This window comes from Balaenoptera musculus, chromosome 7, assembly GCF_009873245.2.
Source record: "Balaenoptera musculus isolate JJ_BM4_2016_0621 chromosome 7, mBalMus1.pri.v3, whole genome shotgun sequence".
Classification (NCBI taxonomy): domain Eukaryota; kingdom Metazoa; phylum Chordata; class Mammalia; order Artiodactyla; family Balaenopteridae; genus Balaenoptera; species Balaenoptera musculus.
The window spans coordinates 14,602,528-14,628,052 of record NC_045791.1 but is presented as its reverse complement, the minus strand read 5'-3'; the positions used below and the strand labels follow the sequence as shown (position 1 = coordinate 14,628,052).

The 25,525-nt window shown below is 33.8% G+C and overlaps 1 protein-coding gene across 1 annotated transcript in view; it reads left to right on the top strand.

Moving 5' to 3' along the window:
- The window catches only part of DPP10 (dipeptidyl peptidase like 10), a 674,557-nt gene extending 650,096 nt beyond the window's left edge, over positions 1-24,461 (top strand). Inside the window, 8 exon segments of the mRNA XM_036858000.1 lie at positions 2,429-2,623; positions 3,325-3,379; positions 17,532-17,635; positions 17,891-17,910; positions 17,913-17,944; positions 18,059-18,131; positions 21,908-21,981; positions 23,473-24,461. Coding sequence (XP_036713895.1) covers positions 2,429-2,623; positions 3,325-3,379; positions 17,532-17,635; positions 17,891-17,910; positions 17,913-17,944; positions 18,059-18,131; positions 21,908-21,981; positions 23,473-23,607 — 688 coding nt within the window. The 3' untranslated portion in view covers positions 23,608-24,461.
- The last annotated feature ends 1,064 nt before the right edge of the window (positions 24,462-25,525 follow it).

Here is a 25,525-nt window from a genome sequence, read left to right as displayed (position 1 = left end):
GCTTACAAAACACTTTGAGGAAAACAAGACAGTGTTTTACCATTATTAAAGATAAGGAAACTGAGTCTTAGTGTTTTAGTATCTTCCCTATCTATGTTCAGAGTGAAATTCGGACTTAAACTGTCATATTTTTACTCAGCTTAAATGTTGAAGTTAATCCTTGTATCTTGTCCTTTGTGGACCATATTCTGTTTTCTAATATTTGCAATATATCCCCAAGCTTCAAAATACAGGATTTATTAAGCTTTTTAAGGTCCTTCCATTTTAAACTTCACCTGAGTCTACTTTCCCTGAAACTGTCTAGTTCAACAAGCATTCTCTATGTTCTCCATGCACCAGAAAGTGTGCCACGCATGGTGATTCATGCTATTTCTCAAATGGTACACAAGTTACATCAGTATCATCTGGGAATGTGGAAAAAATAGCAATTTCAGACTTCATTCTGAACTAGGCAATTGGAATTCTAGGCAAAAGCACATGGAAATGTGTAGTAACAATTCCTAATAATCTGATCAAGAGGTAAATGTGCAAAAACTAAAATAAATTAAAAATTAAATTTAAAAAAAGAGATAAAGATGGCAAACACAAAGGACAAAACAGTTCTAGATTTGGAATCACAGGATCACCATTAAATGTGTGATTTAGGAAGGAATGGAGTAGGTCATTATTAAAACCCTTCCGTGGCACAATTTCTTTATTTACAATGTAGGAATAATAATACATGCAATAAGCCATGCGACAGACAACTTCCTCCCCAGAAAGGTTAAATAACTTTTGCTGGTGTATAGTAAATAAGATAAAGGATCTTAAGTGCTTAGATCATAGAAGGCCTTTGTATCAGTTTATTAGGGCTGACATAGAAAGATAACACAGACTAGGTATTTTAAACAACAGAAATTTATTTTCTCACAGTTCCAGAGGCTCAACATCCAAGAGCTAGATGTCAGCAGGCTTTATTTCTTCTGAGACCTCTCCTTGGCTTGCAGATCGTTGCCCTCTTGCTGCCTCTTCCCATGTTCTTTTCTCTGTGCATACACACCCCTAGGGTCTCTCTGTTGTCCGAATTTCCTCTTGCAAGGACACAGGTTGGATTGGATTAAGGTTCACTCTAATAGCCTCATTTCAACTTAATCACTACTGTAAAGGCATTGTCTCCAAATACAGATTCTAAGATAGTGGACATTGGAGATTCAACGTATGGATTTTGAGAGACACAATTCGTTCCATAACAGCATTCAATAAATTTTAGTTGTCTGACATTTTGCCCTATTCCCTACCTCCTCCTTTACCCAACTCATTGGTCCCACACAACCTCTGTATCTGCTCAGTTCTATTTGCTGCCCAGAAGTTATTTCCTTTACCAAATCTGATAACCTAAAAGCTTGTTAATGATAATTAGTTTGTGTATTGGTATATTTTAGTGCTTCAAAGCAACACATCTGCATAAACTTGAAGGCAAGTTTGGTGTCTTCACAGGAGAGTGAGTAGTGTGAAGATTTCTAGTATGCAGCCCAACTAAAAATGGAGATCTTTTCAGAGAGTTAGATGATTTGATACTCTTAAAATCTATCACATGGACCACTGTGTTTTTGAACTGTACCTGGGTTTGGACCTAGATAATCTGTGTGATTTTATGAGAGTCTGCTTTTTTACCTGTTCTATACTCTGGAAAATAAATTATAAATACCATTGCAGTGTGACATTTTAAAATTGTGTCACCTTTTCCCTCTGGAAAGAATGTTCATGATTTATAATTTGTGTTTCCATCTTTACTTTTAGCTTTCAAATTTTTCAAACATATGCGTGTCTGCTTCCTTTTCTTGCTGTCAACTTTAGTGATAAAAAAGAATTTTTCCTCACTGTTGGCTTAAATTCTTCTCAGTGAGAATTACGTCACAAAAAACAATTCAGGAAATATTAATGCAGTATTTCTTTTTGAATCTGATGTGCTTTAGGATCGTACATTTCTTGTTAAATTATTATTATTAAGCTTCCATGACTGATTCCTCTCTCTGTCAGACCCTTTAGCCCTTGTATACCATCTGCAAAACATTTCTGAAACACACTGTCTGTAAGAAATCCAATAAAGTAGGGCCTGTATGTCAACTTGATGATCATTCTTTAGAAATGCCTATGGAAAGTGTGTGCTTTTTTCTTTATTTTTCTCTTTTTAAAATGGGTTAAATAATTTCTCATGAACAGTTTTAAATTCTGTTTCATATTTTAATTTCATTCAAAGAGCTTTTCATTTGAAAATTTACAAAGGAAAATGGCATTTATATTTTCAGGTTTAATATCAAGAATTAAGAGAAATTTTAATAGCCAACCTGGGTCTTTTCCATAATTTTTAGCCAATAGGTGGGAACACTAAAATTTCGACCACATTGTCAGTTGTTCTTGTTTTGGTCAAATGTGTTGGTATTTGCAGGGATGAAGAACCAGGAGGCCAGCTAGTTACAGATAAGTTCCATTTTGACTGGGATTCAGTACTTGTTGACACGGGTAACGTCATCACAGCACGTTTCGATGGCAGAGGAAGTGGATTCCAGGGCCTGAAAATTTTGCAGGAGATTCATCGAAGGTTAGGCTCAGTGGAAATAAAGGACCAAATAGCAGCAGTGAAGTAAGTGAATGTACATTTTCTTATCGTTTTTCCTGTAATGAGAAACTAGGTATGTGATATATAATACTTAGCATTGGTAAATGCTAAGAGGTTTATATTTTAATGATTAAACAATTTGCTAAGTTAATCATAAAGACTATTGTATTTTTTCAAGTATCTTTCACTCTCAGTGACATAATAAAAGAATTATCATACTTCCCCCTCTGGAATTAGAATCAACTTTGGACTTATGAAAATGGGAGAGACCTTAATTAAACTACTATATTATTTATTTACAATAATCCACAATGTCTATTATTGTCCCAGTTAATTACAGTTCTTGAACTTTCACAGATACCTTTCCCACACTGGCATGAAAAAGTGACCTGAGAAAACTAGTAGGTTCTTTAAAACAGTATACAGACATTAGCTAAGATATTGTTAAAATACAGATGTTGATTCAGTAGGCTGGTAATGGGCCCAAGACTCTGCATTTGTAACAAGTTAACAGGTGTTATACCCAAGCTACTGCACCACCACTCTGAGTAGCAAGATTTTGGTATACAGGACCCTTCTACATGAATAGAGCTGCAACCACTTAAGCAGTCTCATTTGACCTCTGTTTTATTCTGTTTTGTTTTGTTTCTTGTTGTTAAGAATGAATTTCTATGGTTCATTTAACTCAAGAAGATATAGCTATAATTTTTTTTTTTTCATTTCAGATTTTTACTGAAACAGCCATACATTGACTCCAAAAGATTAAGCATTTTTGGAAAGGTAAATAGTAGAAATATGTGTGTGTACATTATGTGTTTGTGTATGTACTTACATAACTACTTTCCTCATTTTACTATAATTTCTCTGTATTATCCTTTAAAATATAATATTGTAATTAATATTATATACATTCAGTTATTTATTAATTCAGCAACTCTTTACTGAGTATCTTTAATTGATGCATGGTGTTAGAAATAGAGCAACAATAGGACAAAAAAAAGGAATCGTTTTCATGAAGATTATCTTCTAAAGAGGAGAAAGAGAAAGTAAATGGATAAATGAAAAACACAGTTTCATCTGGTATTAAGTCTTATAAGGAAAACAAACCAAGAAAACCTTGATGGATAAAAGATAACTACAGGAAGGGCCAATGTTATTAAATTGAGTGGTCAAGTAAGGCCCCTCTGATTTAAGTGATATTTAGGCTGATACCTAAATAACAAGAGGGAGTCAGTCATAGTCAACTTGCTATTGAGGGAGCAAGTTCTCCAAAGAAGGAACAAGCACCACAGCCTTGGGGAAGACAACATGGCTTAGAAACTAAAAGGTGACCAGTATGCATAATTATGTCTTCCGTGCTCACTGCATGATATTTACTTCCTTTTAAAATTTTTTTATTAAAGTATAGTTGATTTACAATGTGGTGTTAGTTTCTGGTGTACAGCAAAGTGATTCAGTTATTCATATATATGTATGTATATATGTGTATTCTTTTTCATATTCTTTTCCATTTTGGTTATTTAGAAGATATTGAGTATCGTTCCCTGAGGATATTTACTTCTTATAGCAATAATTTTTATGTCAAGTTCAATATCATCTTCACAGTAGGAAATTAGACCCCATATAGATATTTATTGAGCACCTAGTTTATACATATCACTGGGCTAGACATTATAAAGATACTAAGATGACAAGAAACAGATTTTGTACTATTTTAGTTTAGAGACAAAGCAAATTCTTGGCCTTCATTGATTTAAACAAAATATGTTCTACTATTCATAATGAACCCAAAGACTCATGACAGCAAGTAACTGGTAGTTTTACTGGGGAATAAACTTTAGTGGTGTACACTGACAAGTAAGTCCATGAAAATCTACTTAACACATAGTAAAATATAAAACAACATGCATCACTACCATTCTCCCCCCACTTCAATCTGCAGTGCACCATGTTTTTTGCTATATTTAATTCTTGGTGTCAGTAATATTTAAGAGTTCAATAAAAATATTTTGTGAATAATGCTCCTCCCACATAAGTACAAACAAATAAATAAATAAAAGCCCATCACTAGCAGTAAAGATATTAGTGAAAAAATGAAAATATCTAAGAAAGTGATCATTCCAAAGAAATGAAAACACTATAGATGCATCAGCAAGTGCATATAGTAAAGTCTTATCAGACGCTGCAGCATGGATGAAACTTGAAGACATGTGCTTGGTGAAGTGAGCCAGTTACAGAGAGACAAATACTGTTTTATTCAACTTACATAAAATATCTAGAGTAGTCAAGTTCATGGTGGTTGCCAAGGCTGGAGGGAGGAAAAAGGAAAGTTGTTTTTTAATGGGTGTAGCATTTCAGATTAATGTGAATACACTTGACACGACTGAGCACTTAAAAGTGGTTAAGATGGTAAATTTTACATTATGTGTTTCTTACCACAGCAAAAGATGCACATAGTAGAGAACATTTTACTCTTTAGTGGTCCTAATATATGTAATAATTTACAAAAGACTTAGACCTTATGTATTTCAGGGCTCTACTTGTATACACATTAATAAGTATAAAAGACCAAATGAGCTATACAAACATTTATGAATATGGAAATTTAACAAAGATTCGGAAAGTTGTAAAATGCCTTATGAAGACAGTGAAACATGAACAGGATGTTGAAAATCATTCAGCAAGTAGAGGGCAAGGAGAAGAGTTTCGTGTAAATGCACAGTGTCAGTGAGGAGAGCCTGTTTGGAGAACATGAAATAAAGTAATTGACTAAAATTAAGGCTCGCATAAGGAGGTGATAGTTGACAGCACTGAGAGGAAGCCTGGGCACAGATCTTAGTGAGTCCTCCATATAAACTAGAAAATTTAGATGTTCGTCTAGAAACATGGGGAAATAAAACCGGAGCCTTCAGATTTAGAATTTCAAAAATCTTATGTTTATCATTGTATTAGGGGCTGTAGCATTGTATTAGGGGACTGCTGAGTCTCAGGCAATTTACTCTGGCAATCTAAATATAGGATAGACTGACACAGGATATAAACAAACAAAAACATAACTAGATTTATTTTAAATGGAAAAATATTCCATTTCGATTTTTAAAAAAATATGCATATCTGTGACTGAGTTATAATTCAGAAGGTGGCTTTCTTAGCATATAAAGGAATGTTGTTAGCTTTAAGACTTAGTAGGTCTTGTGATTTTTTTAATGTACTTGTTTTATTTCAGTATCAAATTATGTTATGTTAAACTCACAAAATTTGCTGAGGAATTATGTTCTTTTTTTTATTGTCAGGAAATCTTGCTTAGAATTGGAGTAGATTGTAAAGTATCTGGGGCTATTGCTTTCTTTGTTAGAAAAAATTTAATTAATGTTTAAATGTATTTAATCAATACAGGATATTACAATCTTCCATTTCTTCTGGAGTCAGTTTTAGTACTTTTTGTTTTTCTTCCAGTTTTATTGAGATAAAATTGACATACAGCACTGTATAAGTTTAAGATGTACAGCATAATAATTTGACTTACATACCTCATGAAATGATTATCACAATAAGTTTAGTGAACAGCCATTATCTCATATAGATACAGCATTAAAGAAATAGAAAAAAAAATTGTTTTCCTGTGATGAGGACTCAAGATTTACTCTTTTAACAATGTTCATATATAACATAGCAGCAGTATTAATTATATTTATTTGTTGTACATTACACCCCTACTACTTATTTATCCTGTAACTAGAAGTTTCTACCTTTTGACTGCCTTCATCCAGTTCCCCCACTCCCCACCTCTACAACACTACGTTAGTTCCTGTTACACAGCATAGTGATTTGATATTTCTATACATTTCAAAATGATTACCAAGGTAAGTCTAGTTACGATAGGTCACCATACAAAGATATTGTGTAATTATTGACTATATTCCCCACACTGTACATTTTATACCTGTGACTCATTTATTTTGTAACTGGATGTTTGTATCTCTTAATTTGTATTTTGTACTTTTAAAAGGATTCTTTCCATTTCATATATTGTTCAAGAGCATTCTCAAAGTGTAACATTCTCTTATTACATGTTTAATCCTTTTACTAGTGGTGGCAGTGTCCCATTTGGACTCCCGGGTTGGCTTATTAGTGCCCCTTTGCTCTTGCTGAAGCACCTCTTCTGCTCTGGGCTGCCTGCACTCACTCTTGCACTTGCTCTTGACCCTCTGTCTTCTCCCTTTCATCTCTCCCTCTTTTTCCATGAACCATATTTTGGGCTTAATTTTTCTTCTCTATTTATCTTTGTTTTCTATTTCACTAACTTCTACTCCTCATGTTATTACGTTTTCTTCTATTTTTTTATCCCATATTGTTTTTAAATTACTATGTTGAATGTCTAGCTTATTAGTTTTTAGCATCCTTCCTTTCAAATATAAGTCTTTGAGTTATGAAATCCCTTTGCAATACTCCCTTAGGTACTTCCCACTAGTACTAATGTAGTACTTTTAAAATTTAATGTAAGTATTTCTCAATTTCCAGCGTAAGTATGCCCTCTGAATTGTTTTTATTATTTTTATTCCAATATTTTTATAGGAGTTTTGGTAACTTTCTATAATTGACTTTGATTATAACTGAATTGTAATCATAGAATTGACTAGAATAACAGAAATCCTTTGAAACCTCAGTTGATTCATGACTTAGGAATGATTTATAAAATTTTCACCTCTGCTTAAAAGATTTAGTGTTACATATATGCCCGTTTAATCAAACTTGCCCATCATGATGTTCAAATCATAAATTTACTTTATGATTTATTTTGTCTCTAATTTCCAAGAAAGCTGTATTAAAATGTCACATTATAATGATGAATTATTCAGTTTCTCCTTAGTAGGTTAATTTAGTCTTCATATTTTAAGACTATTTTTATTCATTCCCTCCAAGTTCAGATTATTATATCTTCTCAGAGAACTGAATCTTTTATTGTTTTTCACCAATCCAGTTTATTTCTATTAATTTTTTGCTTTATGGATTTTTAAAAAAATATTAAAATCACAACATTAGCATTCTTTTCAATAGTACACATTGTTTTTTGCTTTTCTATCTTATCATTTTCAACTTCATCCTCACAATTTAGGTATTTGAAGATTGCATTTATTTATATAAATTGTGATTACCGATACATTTAAATGTTATAATTTTCATTATTTCTGCCTACTATCTTATTTGTTCTATTTTTTTTCCTTTCTTCCATTCATCTTGATTAAGTTGCTTTTTCTTTTTTCTCTTTTTTTTCCTTTTTCTAAATATATTTTTTGTTTTGTTGTCTGCTTTTGCAAGGAATTGCCAAACATTTTCCAAAGTAGTTATATCATTTTATTTTACCAACTGCTGTATATGAGAGTTCCAGGTGCTCTACATCCTTACCAACAGAGTATCAAGTCTTTTTAATTTAAAAGTTCTCTGATGATTAATAATATTGATCATTTTTTCATGTGTTTATTGACATATATATATTTTTTTAACACAACTGATTTATTGACCATTTATGTTGTGCAACAGACACTTTCGTTTTAAGGTTTACTAAATCAGAGGGAGTGTATTATAGTCACAAACCTGTCCCTCCCTTTTTTCAACTTTTAAATTGAGATACAATTGACATACTAAAATCATCATTATACAATAATATTGTATCTAGAAATGAGATTGTAGAAGTTCTTTCATCTTGTTCTTTTTCAGAGTTCTTTTATCTCATCTAGGTATTGTATTTCTTTATAAATTTTAGAATCATCTTTTGTAATTTTACTAAATAGACCATGGGGATTTTCATGGGAATTGTATTGAATTTGTAGATCACCTAGGGAGAACTGACATCTGAGAAATATTGACACTTTCATATTTTTAAAGATATTTTTCTTTGGTGTTTTATGCTTTCTCCAATATGTGTATAGTTATGGATATTTTTGTATTAATCATATTTGGGTTTTGATGGGTTCTCTGAATCTGTGCTTTGTCTTCCATCAGTTCCATCAAAATTGGAATTTTACATATGGAATTCTTTAAAGCTTATGTTGCATTTGTATTTCTGTAATTGTTTTTGTTTTTCTTTTAATTACACTTAGATGGTAAATTTGGTCTGCAAACACCAGTGTGGACTTAATGGCTCAAATTTTTTAGTTAAGGTTAATTTTTTTTTTCATTGATTCAGTACAGAGTTCATGATAAGAATTAAAAACAAAATCATTTTCATCAATCCTTTTGTGCAGCATAATTATCTCTGTCATCTTTAGACAACCCTTTAGGGTCTAGCTTTGTGCAGTCTCCCTTTAGATCAGGGGTTTCTGAACCCGTGGGCCATGGACAGGTACCATCTGTGGCCTGTTAGGAACTGGGCTGTACAGCAGGAGGTGAATGGCGGATGATTGAACGAAGCTTCATCGGTATTTACAGCAGAGAGGGGATCAAGAAAAAGATGAGATAGCAATTTTCAGATCATGAGAGAGGAACGATTTCACTAGGATATCATGATTGGTCTAAAACAGGGGAAAGTTTGAGGAGACAAGAGACCATGGATTCTGGAGAAGGTAAAACAACTTTAAAAGTGCAATGAATATGGAAGCTTTTAAAACTTACCTATGGGGATAATTACTCATTATTTATAGTCTTAAGAGTCTCAACTGGCATAGCCTCATCCACCAGAGGGCAGACAGCAGAAGCAAGAAGAACTACAGTCCTGCAGCCTGTGGAACGAAAACCCACATTCACAGAAACATAGGACAAAAATGAAAAGGCAGAGGACTATGTACCAGATGAAGGAACAAGATAAAACCGCAGAAAACAAATATATGAAGTGGAGATAGGCAACCTTCCAGAAAAAGAATTCAGAAGAATGATAGTGAAGATGATCCAGGACCTCGGAAAAAGAATGGAGGCAAAGATCGAGAAGATGCAAGAAATCTTTAACAAACACCTAGAAGAATTAAAGAACAAACAAATAGAGATGAATAATACAATAACTGAAATGAAAAATACACTAGAAGGAATCAATAGCAGAAAAACTGAGGCAGAAGAAAGGATAAGTAACCTGGAAGACAGAATGGTGGAATTCACTGCCATGAAACAGAATAAAGAAAAAAGAATGAAAAGAAAGGAAGAAAGCCTCAGAGACCTCTGGGGCAACATTAAACACACCAACATTCGCATTTTAGGGGTCCCAGAAGGAGAAGAGAGAGAGAAAGGACCTGAGAAAATATTTGAACAGATTATAGTGGAAAGCTTCCCTAACATGGGAAAGGAAATAGCCACCCAAGTCCAGGACGTGCAGAGAGTCTCAGAGCAGGATAAACCCAAGGAGAAACAGGCTGCGACACATAGTAATCAAACTGACAAAAATTAAAGACAAAGAAAAATTATTAAAAGCAACAAGGGAAAAACGACAAATAACATACAAGGGAACTCTGATAAGGTTAACAGCTGATTTCTCAGCAGAAACTCGACAAGCCAGAAGGCAGGGGCATGATATATTTATAGTGATGAAAGGGAAGAACCTACAACCCAGATTACTCTACCCAGCAAGGATTCGATGGAGAAATTAAAACCTTTACAGATAAGCAAAAGCTAAGAGAAAGCAACACCGCCAAACCAGCTCTACAACAATGCTAAAGGAACTTCTCTAAGTGGGAAACACAAGAGAAAAAAGGACCTAAAAAAACATAACCCAAAACAATTAAGAAAATTATAATAGGAACATACATAATCACCTTATATATGAATGGATTAAATGCTCCAACCAGACACAGGCTCACTGAATGGATACAAAAACAAGACCCATATATATGCTGTCTGCAAGAGACCCACTTCAGACCTAGGGACACATAAAGACTGAAAGTGAGGGGATAGAAAAAGATATTCCATGCAAATGGAAATCAAAAGAAAGCTGGAGTAGCAATACTCATATCAGATAAAATAGACGTTAAAATAAAGAATGTTACAAGAGACAAGGAAGGACACTACATAATGATCAAGGGATCAATCCAAGAAGAAGATATAAGAATTATAAATATATACACACCCAACATAGGAACACCTCAATTCATAAGGCAACTGCTAACAGCTCTAAAAGAGGAAATCAACAGTAACACAATAATAGTGGGGGACTTTAACACCTCACTTTCACCAATGGACAGATCATCCAGACAGAAAATTAATAAGGAAACACAAGCTTTAAATGACACAATAGACCAGATATATATAATTGATATTTATAGGACGTTCCATCTGAAAACAGCAGATTAAACTTTCTTCTCAAGTGAACATTCTCCAAGATAGATCACATCTTGGGTCACAAATCAAGCCTTGGTAAATTTAAGAAAATTGAAATCATGTCAAGTATCTTTTCTGACCACAAGGCTATGAGATTAGAAATCAATTACAGGAAAAAAACGTAAAAAAACTCAAACAGATGGAGGCTAAACAATACGTTACTAAATAACCAAGAGATCACTGAAGAAATCAGAGGAAATTAAAAAATACCTAGAGACAAATGACAACAAAAACACGGCGATCCAAAACCTATGGGATACAGAAAAAGCAGTTCTAAGAGGGAAGTTTATAGCAATACAAACCTACCTCAAGAAACAAGAAAAATCTCAAATAAGCAATCTAACCTTACACCTAAAGGAACTAGAGAAAGAAGAACAAACAAAACCCAAAGTTAGTAGAAGGAAATAAATCATAAAGATCAGAGTAGAAATAAATGAAATAGAACAAAGAAAACAATAAAACTAAAAGCTGTTTCTTTGAGAAGATAAACAAAACTTATAAACCTTTAGCCAGACTCATCAAGAAAAAGAGGGAGAGGACTCAAATCAATAAAATTAGAAATGAAAAAGGAGAAGTTACAATGGACACTGCAGAAATACAAAGCATCACAAGAGACTACTACAAGCAACTCTATGCCAATAAAATGGACAACCTGGAAGAAATGGACAAATGTTTAGAAAGGTATAACCTTCCAAGACTGAACCAGGAAGAAATAGAGAACATGAACAGACCAATCACAAGTAATGAAATTGAAACTGTAATTAAAAATCTTCCAACAAGCAAAAGTCCAGAACCAGATGGCTTCACAGGTGAATTCTATCAAACATTTAGAGAAGAGCTAACACCCATCCTTCTCAAACTCTTCCAAAAAACTGCAGAGGAAGGAACACTCCCAAACTCATTCTATGAGGCCACCATCACCCTGATACCAAAACCAAAGATACTACAAAAAAAGAAAATTACAGGCCAATATCACTGATGAATATAGATGCAAAAATCCTGAACAAAAACTAGCAAGCAGAACCCAACAACACATTAAAAGGATCATACACCATGATCAAGTGGGATTTAATCCCAGGGTGCAAGGATTCTTCAATATACTCAATCATCAGTGTGACACACCATATTAACAAATTGAAGAGTAGAAATCATATGATCATCTCATACATGCGGAAAAGCTTTTGACAAAATTCTAAACACCGATTTTATGATAAAAACTCTCCAGAAAGTGGGCATAGGAGGGAACCTACCTCAACATAATAAAGGCCATATATGATAAACCCACAGCAAACATCATTCTCAATGGTGAAAAACTGAAAGCATTTCCTCTAAAATCAGGAGAAGACAAGGATGTCCACTGTCGCCACTATTATTCAACATAGTTTTGGAAGTCCTAGCCATGGCAATCAGAGAAGAAAAAGAAATAAAAGGAATACAAATTGGAAATGAAGAAGTAAAACTGTCACTGTTTGCAGATGACATGATACTATACATAGATTATCCTAAAGATGCCACCAGAAAACTACTAGAGCTAATCAATGAATTTGGTAAAGTTGCAGGATACAAAATTAATGCACAGAAATCTCTTGCATTACTATACACTGACAATGAAAGATCAGAAAGAGAAATTAATACAACAATAAATTTTGTTATTCATTACATATTTACAGTGTTTTTACTTCAAATTAATTCACTGTGTATTACAACTGATGTGGTTCAGAAAGAATCATACAAGTCAAAGGCTGTAGGAGAAACTTTTTTTTTCAGTTCTGTCAGTATATCTTTTTGACTGCAATCATGAACTCTTGAAAACTATCTCAAAAAGTCACTTAATTATCTCAAAACCTGGGGCCCATGAAAACGTAAATCCTTAGTAAAATGGTATTACAGATTTCACCCCCTGTTTTTATAGTCCTTCTATCTATTGGATTCAGTTTCTTACACCAAGGGAAAATTTATTTTTTAAAGAAATAAAATTATCTATATTTTAGGTCCATGGAATAAACTTTTAAAAATCTAGATAAATTTGTTAAAATTTTATAAGTAATGCTAAAATGCTTTGCAAATAGACGTGACATAACAATTGTAATGAATGGAACAGTCTGATCACTGAGAAACCAATAAAATGGACAACACAAACTGAAAATAGCAGCCTATACCAACTATTGACTATTGACATATATCAATGTCACTATATTGACAATATTGATATATATATCAATATATATCAATATATCAATATATTGACATATATCAATGTCAATATTGACAATATTCACAATAGTCAATATTGTCCTCTCATTGACAAGAGTCAATATGATGAACCCCAGTTTTTGGTATCTTCCTGATAGATACGAGTTGCTTTGGAAGTTAAAATCACCATTCTTTGTCTACTAGAATTTATATCTGATTTCTTATATCTGATTCCAATATCCTTGTGGAATATTATTTTTCCAAGAACTTTTTCATTATCCTTCTTGCATTCAGTGAATAAATATGAAATGATAAAGAAGAAGGAAAGCAATTAAAATTTATTTTAATTCCTGCCAGTGTTGATTTTCTTTTAAAAATAGAATTTATTACCTGAAATAAATCAGTTTAAAGCAGTATTTTGAATAAGATTTTTAAATGCTATAGAGAGAATTTTATTCAAAATTTTTTACTATCATTTAAAGAGTATTTACCTTCATTAATCCCAAATCCTGGATTTTTTTTTTTTAAACAGTAAAATACAATGTCTTATGCAACAGCAATTTACAACCCTTCTTTCACTTAGAATCACATGGAGAGCTCCACGGCCCATTCTCCACATATTGATTCAATTGTTTTTGAAGGCATTGATACATAATTTTTTAAGTTCCACTGGTCAAGGGAATGCTGGCTAAAGCTAGGAAAGATATTATGTTGGGAATCTTACTACATTATTACACAATAAGAACTTTCTATTCAAAATATGGACCAGCAGTATAAACGTCTCCTGGGAGTTGGTTAAAAATGCAAAACCTTGGGCCCTATCCCAGATCTACTGGATTAGAATAGGCATTTTTAACAAGATTCCCAAATAATTTAAAAGAACTTTCAAGTATTGTTCTGGAATCTGCCCCTCCTGTGGAAGACACCATTCTCCTTAGTTCCTGGAGATAATGACTCTGAGAATCATGTGAAGCTAAGGTAAAAAAACATTATACCAATTTATTAATTTATATTATTTAAATATGATATACAGTTATTCTCAGGATAGTAATCTTAGCTAGTCTCTCAAAGTAGTTATGTAAATAACAGAATTGTTATCAGTTGAAAGATTGATTGGTTGTTGTGGAATTAGAACCAGAAAGTTATCAACTAAGATACATTTTTCACTATGAGAATATTGTTGCCCCTTGGGAAATATTTGAAACCTCTTGGCTACAACTCTCCGTGATAGAGGAGTGGGTTGAGAGGCTCTCAGTCTCCATGATAGAGAAACTAGAAACGATGTTGTACTGGAAAGGCTCCTTGTAGGGACAGAATTTTCCAAAGTCTCTCTACAGTTTTGCTCTATAATAGCTATTTATTTACTTGCTTTGCATGACTCATCCCACACCTTCACACTTCTGAAGGAAGCAGAACATGCCATCCCAGAATATGCCTCTTTGGCATAAGGATTATTTTGAGCTGATATTTTAAGAAACAGCATAACAGGAGACACAGCATAAACAGGAGAAGCTTTAAAACAGAGTAGAAGTTACCCTTTTGCAAGGGACATTTACATTTATAAAGAAAACCTATTTGTGTCTCCCTCTCTTTACCAGGAAGGGAAGAATGACTAAATCATAAGAAACTTTTATCACTGGAGAAGGCACTGACTTAAATCTACATAACAAACCTTACCCTTGTTTACAGTTCTTTTCCTGGTAACTTCCCATACTGACTTTCCCCCAACATCTTTCTTCTGTCTTTAGTTGAAGATGGTATTTAAGGTGGTGATTTGGGCCATCTAGGGAGTTACTTAGTTTCCCTGCTAATCTCCATGCATAGGTGAGGTGTACACGTAAATAAACTATTTGTTTTTCTCTTGTTAATCTGTCTTTTATTGGAAGACATCTCAGCCAATAACTCAGAAAGATAAAAGGAAATTATTTTTCCTCCCTTCCACTTCTTTCTTTAGATATGTTAAGACATTTAAGCCTATTACATTTTCTTGTATTAATTTTGCTGACTTAAGGCTATTTTCATCCCTCTCAAAGAGACTAAGCAAAGGTACTCTGGGAGCTTACTTCTATAAGGGATAATTTTATTTCTCTCAGTTTCTAATTGTTGCAGAAGCTTTGCATAAATGTCTGGGTACTAGCTAAATATTGTACAAAATTGACATATATAGGGGAGGAAAAATAATTTCCCTCTACCCTTCTGAGTTCTTGGCTGAGATTCTCTTATAATAAAAGACAGATTAACAAGAGAAAAATGAACAGAAGTTTGTTGACATGTACACCTCATGTATACATGGGAGATACTCTGGGGAAAATGAGTAACTCTGTGAGGTGGCTTAGAAATCAGTCTTAAATACCATCTTAATAGTGATGCTGAAAACTCGGCCTCTGTGCACCCGTGCTGAATCCAATCTCAGAGACAGAGTTTTGGGTGAAGTAGAAAAGAATATCTTCATTGCTTTGTCAGGCAAAGGGGGGATGCAGCAGACCATTGCCCCTCAAAACTGTGTGTCTCAACCCAGAAGGATTTCATGAGGAGTTTTATAGCAATGGTTCAAGGGCAGGGTTGCTGATAAGGATTAGAGTGTGTGCTGGGGCTGCATTCCTTTAATCTGGTCTCAGTTGGTCTGTTGAGTTTCTGTGGTTACTTTAATCTGGCCTTAGGTGGTCTTTTGAAGAGCTTCTCTGGTTCCTTTAATCTGGAATGAAGAATGCTGACATCTTCCATTTGTTGGGGATTTAGTACTGTAAAGAGCTCAAAGATATAGTTATGTGTATCCTTTGAGGCAGAACCAGGACCCTGCCCCAAGGCTGCACTGTTGTTTCTTGACTGCTCCTCCCTTGTCTCTGCATCCCCTCCCTTCCCTGATTAACAACTGTTCGAATCGGCCCTTTGGGACTCAGGGAAGGTCATAGAGGCTGGAGTCTGTTTCCCACAAAAAAGAAACAGGGAGCAGAAAAGCTTCTGTGTGCAGGAGCCCCACAGAGTTCTGCTCGCCTTCAACAGGGAAAGGGAAGAGGGGATACAGGCATTTTAAGAGAGAGTAAATTATTGTTAGGAAAGACAAATGGGGCTTTAGAAGAATAGATGGGAGGTATAGTTTGTGATATAGTCTCTCTGGCTGTGGTGTCAACTTCTAGCCTCCTTTCCTGTGGCAAGAGGCAATCTTCCCTGGCTGATGAAACTTTCAGGGAGGGGATCTAGAACAATTGATTTCTTTTTGGAGGATCTGCCTTTAGGAAGATAAGGGGAGTTCAGAGAAAGCTTCTCTCTGCGTTTGCTGTTTTTTCCGGTGCCTATACCTCAAAATAATCAATATGCCAAGTGGCATACTTTGGGGTGGTGTATTCTGCTGCCCTTCACATATGTTCTGTCAGCCACTTCAGTGACATCTGATTGCATTTTGGACTTTCTAGTACCAATTTTTAAACGATGCTCCAAATAAGCATAAATGAAATTCTTTACTACTCATCTCAAGAGTTTAGAGAAAATAACAGGTTCCTATAGCACCGGACCACACTAGAATCATCTGGAAATCTTTCAAAAGTAGAGCCAATTGCATCAGAATTTCTGTGCTAAGGCCTGGGTATTAATATTTTTTTAATACCTACCAGGATACTCCATTGTCTGGCAAAGTGAAAAACAATGCCAAGAACACAGCAAGAATTAACATCTAAAATGAACAGACAACTCAGTAGGTCATTCCCTTAGCCTAGCATTACTGTAGTTATTAAAATCTTTGGAAATTTTCTAGTCAGATCGTGGTCTACAAAAGAAAACTGGACACCTTGATTTATTTTTTTAAGAAGTTATAATTAAGTTTGTACAAAAGCATTTCAAGAGGATATTTAAAAATTAAATTTAAAAATAATCCAACTCATTGGATTAAAAATAATCCAATTAAATTTAAAAATAATCCAACTAGCAAAAGTATTTATCTTACACCATTTCTTTCAAGTTTTTAGTAGTGTGGAATTGAAAGCAGAATCTATACTTGTGAAGATATATTTTAAATATTTAATTCCTCTTTCTTAATTCTTAATAATCATTATTATTAAATGTTTTATTAAATGAATATACTGTTTTATTAAATATATAGTGCCTAAAATGATATGATTTAATCAGTTCTGTATTTCCCTAATTTCAAATTGTTTGGAGCTATTCCCAGATATCAAATCAAAGAGCAAATATTCGACACTTGATATAAAATTAATTTTATAGTTTACCTAAAGTTATTAAAAATAGCTTATTATATAAAAATTACAATAACCTCTTTTCAAAATTTTCATCTGTACATAGTGATGTTAGTATATTCTTTGCTCCAGTCTGGGACATTATGAGACATTCTGATATGTATATTACCAAACAGTAACCAAAAGCTAAAAAAAATCTCTAGGAATATATATATATATGAAAACTTTCTTTTTTTTTTTTTTGTCAGGGGTATGGTGGCTATATTGCATCAATGATATTAAAATCAGATGAAAACCTTTTTAAATGTGGATCAGTGATTGCACCCATTATAGACTTGAAGTTGTATGGTGAGTACTTCCTACAGACTGACCTAATATAATGTATTGATTCGTAGACAAGAAAGTCCCCATGTAGAGAAGCTCAGTTGAGTTCATTTATCATGTGTTATCAGAGATGTTTTCAGCTCTTTATCGCCTCTCTGATTCAATCAGTTTTAGTGGAGCATGACAATTAAATGTGAAATGTAGAAACTAAATAATGAAATACGCTAGTCAAATGATTTTTAGTTTACCCTTAAATTTCTGTTTTCTTGGGTCACAGCCTCAGCTGTTTCTCTGAAAGATATCTTGTATGCCATCTAAAGAAGAAAGCACATACCAGGTAACTAATTTAAAACCAATGAAGAAAGAAGAGTGTTTTTGTTCTAAAAACCCAGTCAAAATGCAAATATAGGTAAATCTTTATATACAGATTTTTGTGTTTTTGTTTTTATAGGCTTCCAGTGTGCTACATAATATTCATGGCTTAAAAGAAGAAAATATATTAATAATTCATGGAACTGCTGACAGTAAGTATTATACTTGCTGCTACTGATTGATGTGGTCTGACCTTGAACAAAGGGGTACATCCAAGGACTTGCTTACAGGAGGCCCTGTAACCCTTCTGGGGAGGAGAGCAGAGGAGAGGAGCACAAAGAATCTGATACCTGGTAGGAAGTGGGAAGAAGGACGTCAGGACTAAGAGGACAGGAGGCAATGAACCTCAGTGGCTGCACTGCCCAGTAAAACCCTCTGGGATGATGGAAATGTCATCTCTGTGCTGTTGAACACAGTAGCCACTGGCCACATGTGGCTCTCAAGCACTTGACATGTTTAGTATGACTGAGGAACTGAATTTTTACATTTTATTTCATTGTAATTAATTTAAATGTAAATAACCACATGTGGTTATTAGTCACTACTAGGACAGTGTTATTCAGCATACCTCAGATGGAAACTAACCTGAAAACAGCAGCATAGCAAATGGGTGCCAGCACTGAGATGATATTCTGATGAGGTTTACCACTTAAAACAAAAACCAAAAAAGCGCTTTCATATCACCTCTCATTTTTTATTATTTTAAACATTGGAGGTGAATGTGATTGATAATACTAGTAATAAATAATATTTTATATTCACATGAAGTGTTTGGTACTCAAAGAATTTTTTTTATTATTTTATGTGAAATCTTAAAACAGAGGGCTGAGTATTTATAGCCCCATTCACAGATGAGAAAAATCAATTTCAAGGAGGAAACTGATTTATCCAAGGCTACCTGGCAAGTGAGCAAAGAGAAGCAAAGCCTTGAAGCAATATTTCCTAAATCTTAAAGTTGTTTTTGTCAGTCCACTCTGCCCTGCCTCAGTATTTTTATCCCATTTTACATAGAATATCACTAAAAAGGCCTTATATCAAAGATAATACCAGCTGTCACTCAAACTTAACTTTGAGGCATGTCAGGTCACAGTTAAATTAGAGCTTAGATCAATATTGATATATACCATACATATATATATACACACACATACATATAGTATATATTTGAATAAATAGGTAAATGAGGGAGAAGAGACAAATCTCCCTTAGGTAGATTTCCAAACCATTTATGTAGGTGCCCCAACTCAAGGAGACAAAGCTTAATTATCCTCCCTTCCCCCTTCACAGTGTGTTGCACTTAGTGATTTGCTTCAAAAGAGTACAGTATGGAATGGGGGGGAAAGAGTAACTTTCATGGCAGAGAAACTTGATAAACTTCACCTCAGCCAGGTGATCAAGGTCAGCATTAATAGTGACAAGTCATGTAGATAGTATGTAACCTTGATGTGGCTTCATGAGAATGGCATTCTATCTCTATATGGTCTTGTCCCAAATACGCATAACCCCAGACAAAGCCAAATGAGGAACATCTTACCAAATTCCTGACCAGTATTCCTCAGAACTGCCAAAGTCATCAAAAGCAAAGAACGTTTGAGAAATCATCATAGACCAGAAGGGGTTAAGGAAACACTATGTCTAAATGTTTCTAAATGTACCATAATAATGTAAGATGTTAACAGTAGGGAAAGCTGTGTAAGGGATATACAGGAACTCTCTGTACTATCTTTGCAACTTTTCTGAAAATCTAAAACTTATTATAAATTTTTTTAAAAAGACTTAGATGATACCATACCTGTTGTAGATGAAACATGATGTAAGAGAACATAAACATTTTGAAGGACATTAGAATTTTGTTCTAAGGTATTAAGAACTTACATATACATTGATAGTAATAACAAATAGTGATTATTAAGTAATGACTGTATGTTAGGAAATGTGCTAAAAGCTTTTAATATCATAGTATCTGTTTTTCACAAAAATACTGTGCAGTAGGTATTACTTCTCTTGTTATTTGACAAATTGGGAAAATGAATATTATGGAGTTTATATATCTTGCCGAAAATCACACAGCTATTGATTCACTAGAAAGGTGATTTGAAATAGGCATTGAGGCTCTTACTCACTTGGCTCTAAATCTTCAATTATGGGAATAAATTATATTCAAGGTTAAATTATTTTACATCTAGCCATCACACTGTAATATATTAATGTTATTCAGTTGTTTCTGTTAATATGTTGTAATTATTAAGGTAAATTATGTTGTTCCCTGACTCATCCAGTCATGGGCCTGGGACTTCACCTACCTGATAAAATGTAAGCAGACCTTCAGCACTCGTCACTTCAAAGAAAATACACCTGTGTGTTTGCACACACACATATACACACACAAATGTACTCACACACACCACACACACAAATGTACTCACATACACCACACACACATTCCACATGGGAGTGGTAGATTATAGGTACTCAGTCAATACTACTATAATACTACCATTATTATTATCTTCCAAAATTATCAGCAAATCGGATAACTCAACCAACTAGACTTTTAATGCCCCCATTTAGTTTTAGGAAGGGGACAAATGGCAAATGTCAACAGGCTTTGCACTAGAAACTAAACAGAAAAAAAAATAATAACTGGAAAATCCATTTATGCATTTATCTTTTCAGCTGTATCCATGCAGCTGAATGATGGAGTCCTTTTCAATTTGTTTTCTGCAATAAACAAATGAGGTATATAAAGGATCATTTTATCTCAGTCATTGCCCTATTTATTAACATTTCTAGTAGCTTACATTTACAGAGCAATTTGCACAGTAATTTAGAAATGGCATGGTAATTTTCCCATTAAGTACAATAAGAGAATGTTGGAAAAGATTATAGGTAGACTTTTAAAAAGATATAAATGATTATTTGGAGTCTTTTATTGTCTGCTCTGTAGCAGGATTAATCAGTACCGTAGCATTAGAGCAATGAAGAAGCTTAAAATATTGATAAGGCTACCCTAGTTTTACACAGACAGTCAAAAAATGTGAGCTTAAAAGTTATTTACAGAAATTTGAAGATACACAGTATAGGAATGTATTGCCAAGGCAGCATATGAGCTAAGTGCTACACACAAAAATTGAAGTGATTTGTCCAAGTCTTCATAGCTAGTTAGGGACAGTGCTACCACCCACACCCGGCTGCTGTGCTGCTTATTTCAGAGTTTTGGAACTGAGGTTCAGGGAGAAGGAAGCTAGAAGGAAAGAGGAGAAACCAGTATGGTCCACATTAAATATTTAGCCCTTGAGTAATGAGATGTGTATGCTGTTTTCTCAACATGAGGTATTCTTTTCTAATTTAATATAAGGCAGAATGCCAGTGTCTGAGAGTGGCCCTAGTAATCCTCAGAAAGGAATAGAAGGCTGGTTTGCTATTACTACCCAGACAGGCGCTCACTGTGTTAAAATTGTTATAATGGTATAAAATACATGAATAATTACAAATAATAAATGATATGCAATAAAATAAATCTAATCACCATTCTGTAAAGTAGAGACTTAGTCGTAACTGCTGTTTTAATTTATTTTTTTATAATGTGAAGCTCAAAGTTTTATTACCATTGTATCTACTGGCTTTCCAGGTAAAGCTAGGTATCAGTCTTTTAAATGTGCAGTGGATGTAAAGTAAAAATCCATAAATGGATTTTCCAGTTATTATTCTTTTTTCTATTTAGTTTCTAGTGCAAAGCCTGTTGACATTTGCCATTTGTCCCCTTCCTAAAACTAAACGGGGACATTAAAAGTCTAATTGGTTGAGTTATACGATTTGCTGATAATTTTGGAAAATAAATACGTAATCTCTTTGAAAAAATGATATAAAAATGTTCTGATTCTGAAAAATGTATTTCCTTCAAATATCATAATTTAATTTCTTGCAGCAAAAGTTCATTTCCAGCATTCAGCAGAATTAATCAAACACCTAATAAAAGCTGGAGTGAATTATACTATGCAGGTAAGCTAGTTTTTCAGAAAAATATGTTTTTCTACCTTGGTTTTTTAGTTGTAAGATACAGAACACAGCTTCTATATGACTCCATCTCCCACCCTTTCATTTTTACTGTTTCTTTCAGCTACCAAATTGTGTTCTTATTTCCTAATTACAGTGAGAATGTGGATCACCTTATGTTTTATATGTGAATTGCATAAACTCTTTCAAAAATGGTTTTTTCTTCTCTGACTTTTATTCCTATCACTGATAATGAATTATTTTAAAATAATAATTTTTATTTTCCTTCTAGTTCCTTTGTCTTTTTGTCAGTTTCCATCACTCATCATTAAAGGTGGGGGAAAATAGTTTTGAGTAAATAACATGAGAAAAAAAGGAGAGGGCAAAACATCATTATGTCATTTACATCTCTGCATTCAACCATATTTAGTAAATATTTATCAAGGATTTATTTTACAGGGGTATCTATGCTAAATGGGTCAACAGGACATAACTTTACACATCAAGGAACTTCAGTCTGAAGGAGGAGTCGTGGAAGGGAAAAAAATTGTTTTAATTCTTCAGCATTTGGAAGAACTAAGAGTGGTTCAGTATATTTAAAACACAGGAACCAGGGTTAGAATGATGAAAGATGAAGATGTAGAGATAAACAGATGTAGGGTCATGGCACTGACAGTGTAAAGGATTGTGAGGCTTTACTCAGAGGGAAATGAGGCACCATCTAAAAACTTTACACTCAGGAATTGACATGACAGTATTTTCATTTATATTTTAGAAAACTCACTAATGTCGTTTATATTGGAAGGACATTGTCAAAGTAAAAATTGCATTGCACAAGATTAAACAAACAAGGAAAACTTTATCCAAGACTACTGCAATAGGGGAGAAAGATTAAACTCAACTTTGTTAAAACAAGAGGCTGGAGCATTTTTAAGAGCCCCAGTGGAGGGACTCATTGCCTTCTGTGTTTGATAATCAGCCTTAAGAAACATTTCTTTTATCTTTATGACAGGAAGTAGTTTTACAACTTGGAGACTGGGAGATAGGGGTCCTGTCTCTCTTTCAATGTTTACATTTCAAAGAGATGGTTTCCAAGTCCTTGAGAAAGAAATTTCCTGGGTTGTAAAACTGGCAAGAGTCTGAAAGAAGATTTACATACATTTCAAAGGGGCAGAGAAAGAACTTACAAAACTATCTAAAATTTAGTTAAGGTGATGTCAATGCCACCTTGTTCAATGTGAACATAGAAAGCTCTAACTTTCTGGCCAACAAGTCCTAATATAAATGCATAAAATTGTATTTTGTCTCAAATGTTGATTTTGATATGATTATAATAAAAAAGGAAAGTTTAGCATGAACAACTCAGAGTTGAATTACATGAGATTTCGGTCATATATTATTTTCCGAAGTTCTGTTGCCATGGGGCTAAAGTAATGAGTTCTGAGGAAGAAGACTTGCTTTGATAACTTTAAATCTCCTTTCCCTTCAATATCTTAGGTCTACCCAGATGAAGGCCATGACGTGTCTGAGAAGAGCAAATATCATCTCTACAGCACAGTCCTCAGATTCTTCAGTGATTGTTTAAAGGAAGAAATACCCATATTACCACAGGAACCAGAAGAAGATGAATAAAGGACCCTATTTATATAGAACTGAAGGGGATATTGAGGCTCAATGAAACCTAACCAAGAGACTGTAATATTGTAGATGCTCCAGAATTTCAAGGGCAGCTTAAGGAGATGACACTGGAACAGCACACTCAGAGACAATGAACTAGAATTTGAATACAGAAGTCCATGTCTACTGTGTTACCAAGGGTGCAGAACCTGTTTCTTTGTGTAAGAAAGGTCAAAGGGTTGGTTTCCTGGGAGAAATTAGTTTTGCATTAAAGTAGGAGTAGTGCATGTTTTCTTCTGTTATCCCCCTATTGGTTCTGTAATTAGTTGCTCTCATTTTAATTTCAATGGCCACCGTCATCTTTGCATATAATGCACAACTTATCAGTACTACAGTCCCTGATCTTTGATGTCTGAGCTGCAATCTAACACTTTACTGTACCTTTAAAATAAGTGCAATTCCTTCATTGTCTATTATTATGCTTAAGAAAAGATTCAGTTAATAAAAACCAGAGTATTTTATGTAATTTCTGTTTATAAAAAGACATTTTTAAATGGGTCACAGATCATGTAGAAATATGGGTTTCAGCACCTTCCAAAGTTCAACCAGTTATCAGTAGATACGATATCTTTAAATCAACACATGAGGTATGTCTCACAATATGTATACACACGTGTGCATATGAAGTCAATCTATCTTTACATGTATTCATGCTACAAAGGATAAACTTTTGAGGAATTAGAAGAAACGCTCTTTTACAGTCTGTAATGGATGCTTTGTTTAATGAGCCAAATATGACGAAACTTTTTTTTCCAATTCAAATTCTAGCTGTTGTTTTCCTATAAATGTTTGGGTTGTGTTTGGTATTGTTTTTAGTGGTTAATAGTTTTCTAGTTGCAATTTAATTTTTTGAATATGATACCTTGTCACATGTAAATTAGGTACTTAAATATTAAATTATAGTTTCTGATAAAGAAATTTTGTTAACACTGCAATGCCACTGAGTGCTATTTTGCTGTTTTGGTGGAGAAGGCTTTTTTAAAACACTGAGTCCTTTTACTTCTCTCAATGAAGAATCAATTCTCATTTTCATGGTAAAAGCAAAGAGCTGGATTATTTCATTTGCTAGTTCCTATTTAGTATTCCGTGCCTATCCAATTCATCTGTTACTATTTAATTTAAATCCTTCTGGTGAGATTTAGAAATGAAATACTTTTTATTCATTGGCCAAAAAGTTCACGAACAGTGGTGTTTACTATTTAAGGCACAAAATGCCTTAATTTCTGTGCTGTGTTGACTTGCAGTAGTGAGTAACTGAGAGTGTAGAATAAACTTGACTGTATGAAGTCAATTTAGGTCATGAGAATATTAACTTTGGTGATAAAGTCAAAGAGTATCTTCTCACTTCACTTGAGGTATCTTCCAGAAAAGATGTCCAAAAGTCAAGCTCAGAAGTTCAGATAAAGCTTGGGCAGCGGACTGTGTTTTTGTGGTTTTAAAAATTCCTTAGGATAGGCTGGATTGTCATGACATCAGAACACCAGGAGGAAACTTTAAAATGTCATGGAATTGCTCAGTAACCCTCTTGTTTTGTGAAAGCATCAACCCCAAAATCAGGGTTTTTGGAAACACGTAAATCGTTTTTTGGGTATTCTGCTTTTCTTCCAGATTCATTGGAATTGCATCTTCGCTGCTCTGTTGGATTCAATTTAAAATGGGAAAAGCTCTTTTCTGAAAAAAAAAAAAGCTCATATCAGGTCTTTTTCAAGAATAGTAAACACGTTTTTTTAAAAAAATAAGTGTCACGTTTAAAAGGAAAGTTTTGCCTATTTTATTAAGATGGAAATTTCTTTTTAGGCTGAAGCCCAATTGGAGCTTTTTAATCAATATTTTAAATTTCAACAACTAGAGTTTTTTATGATGCAAATAATTA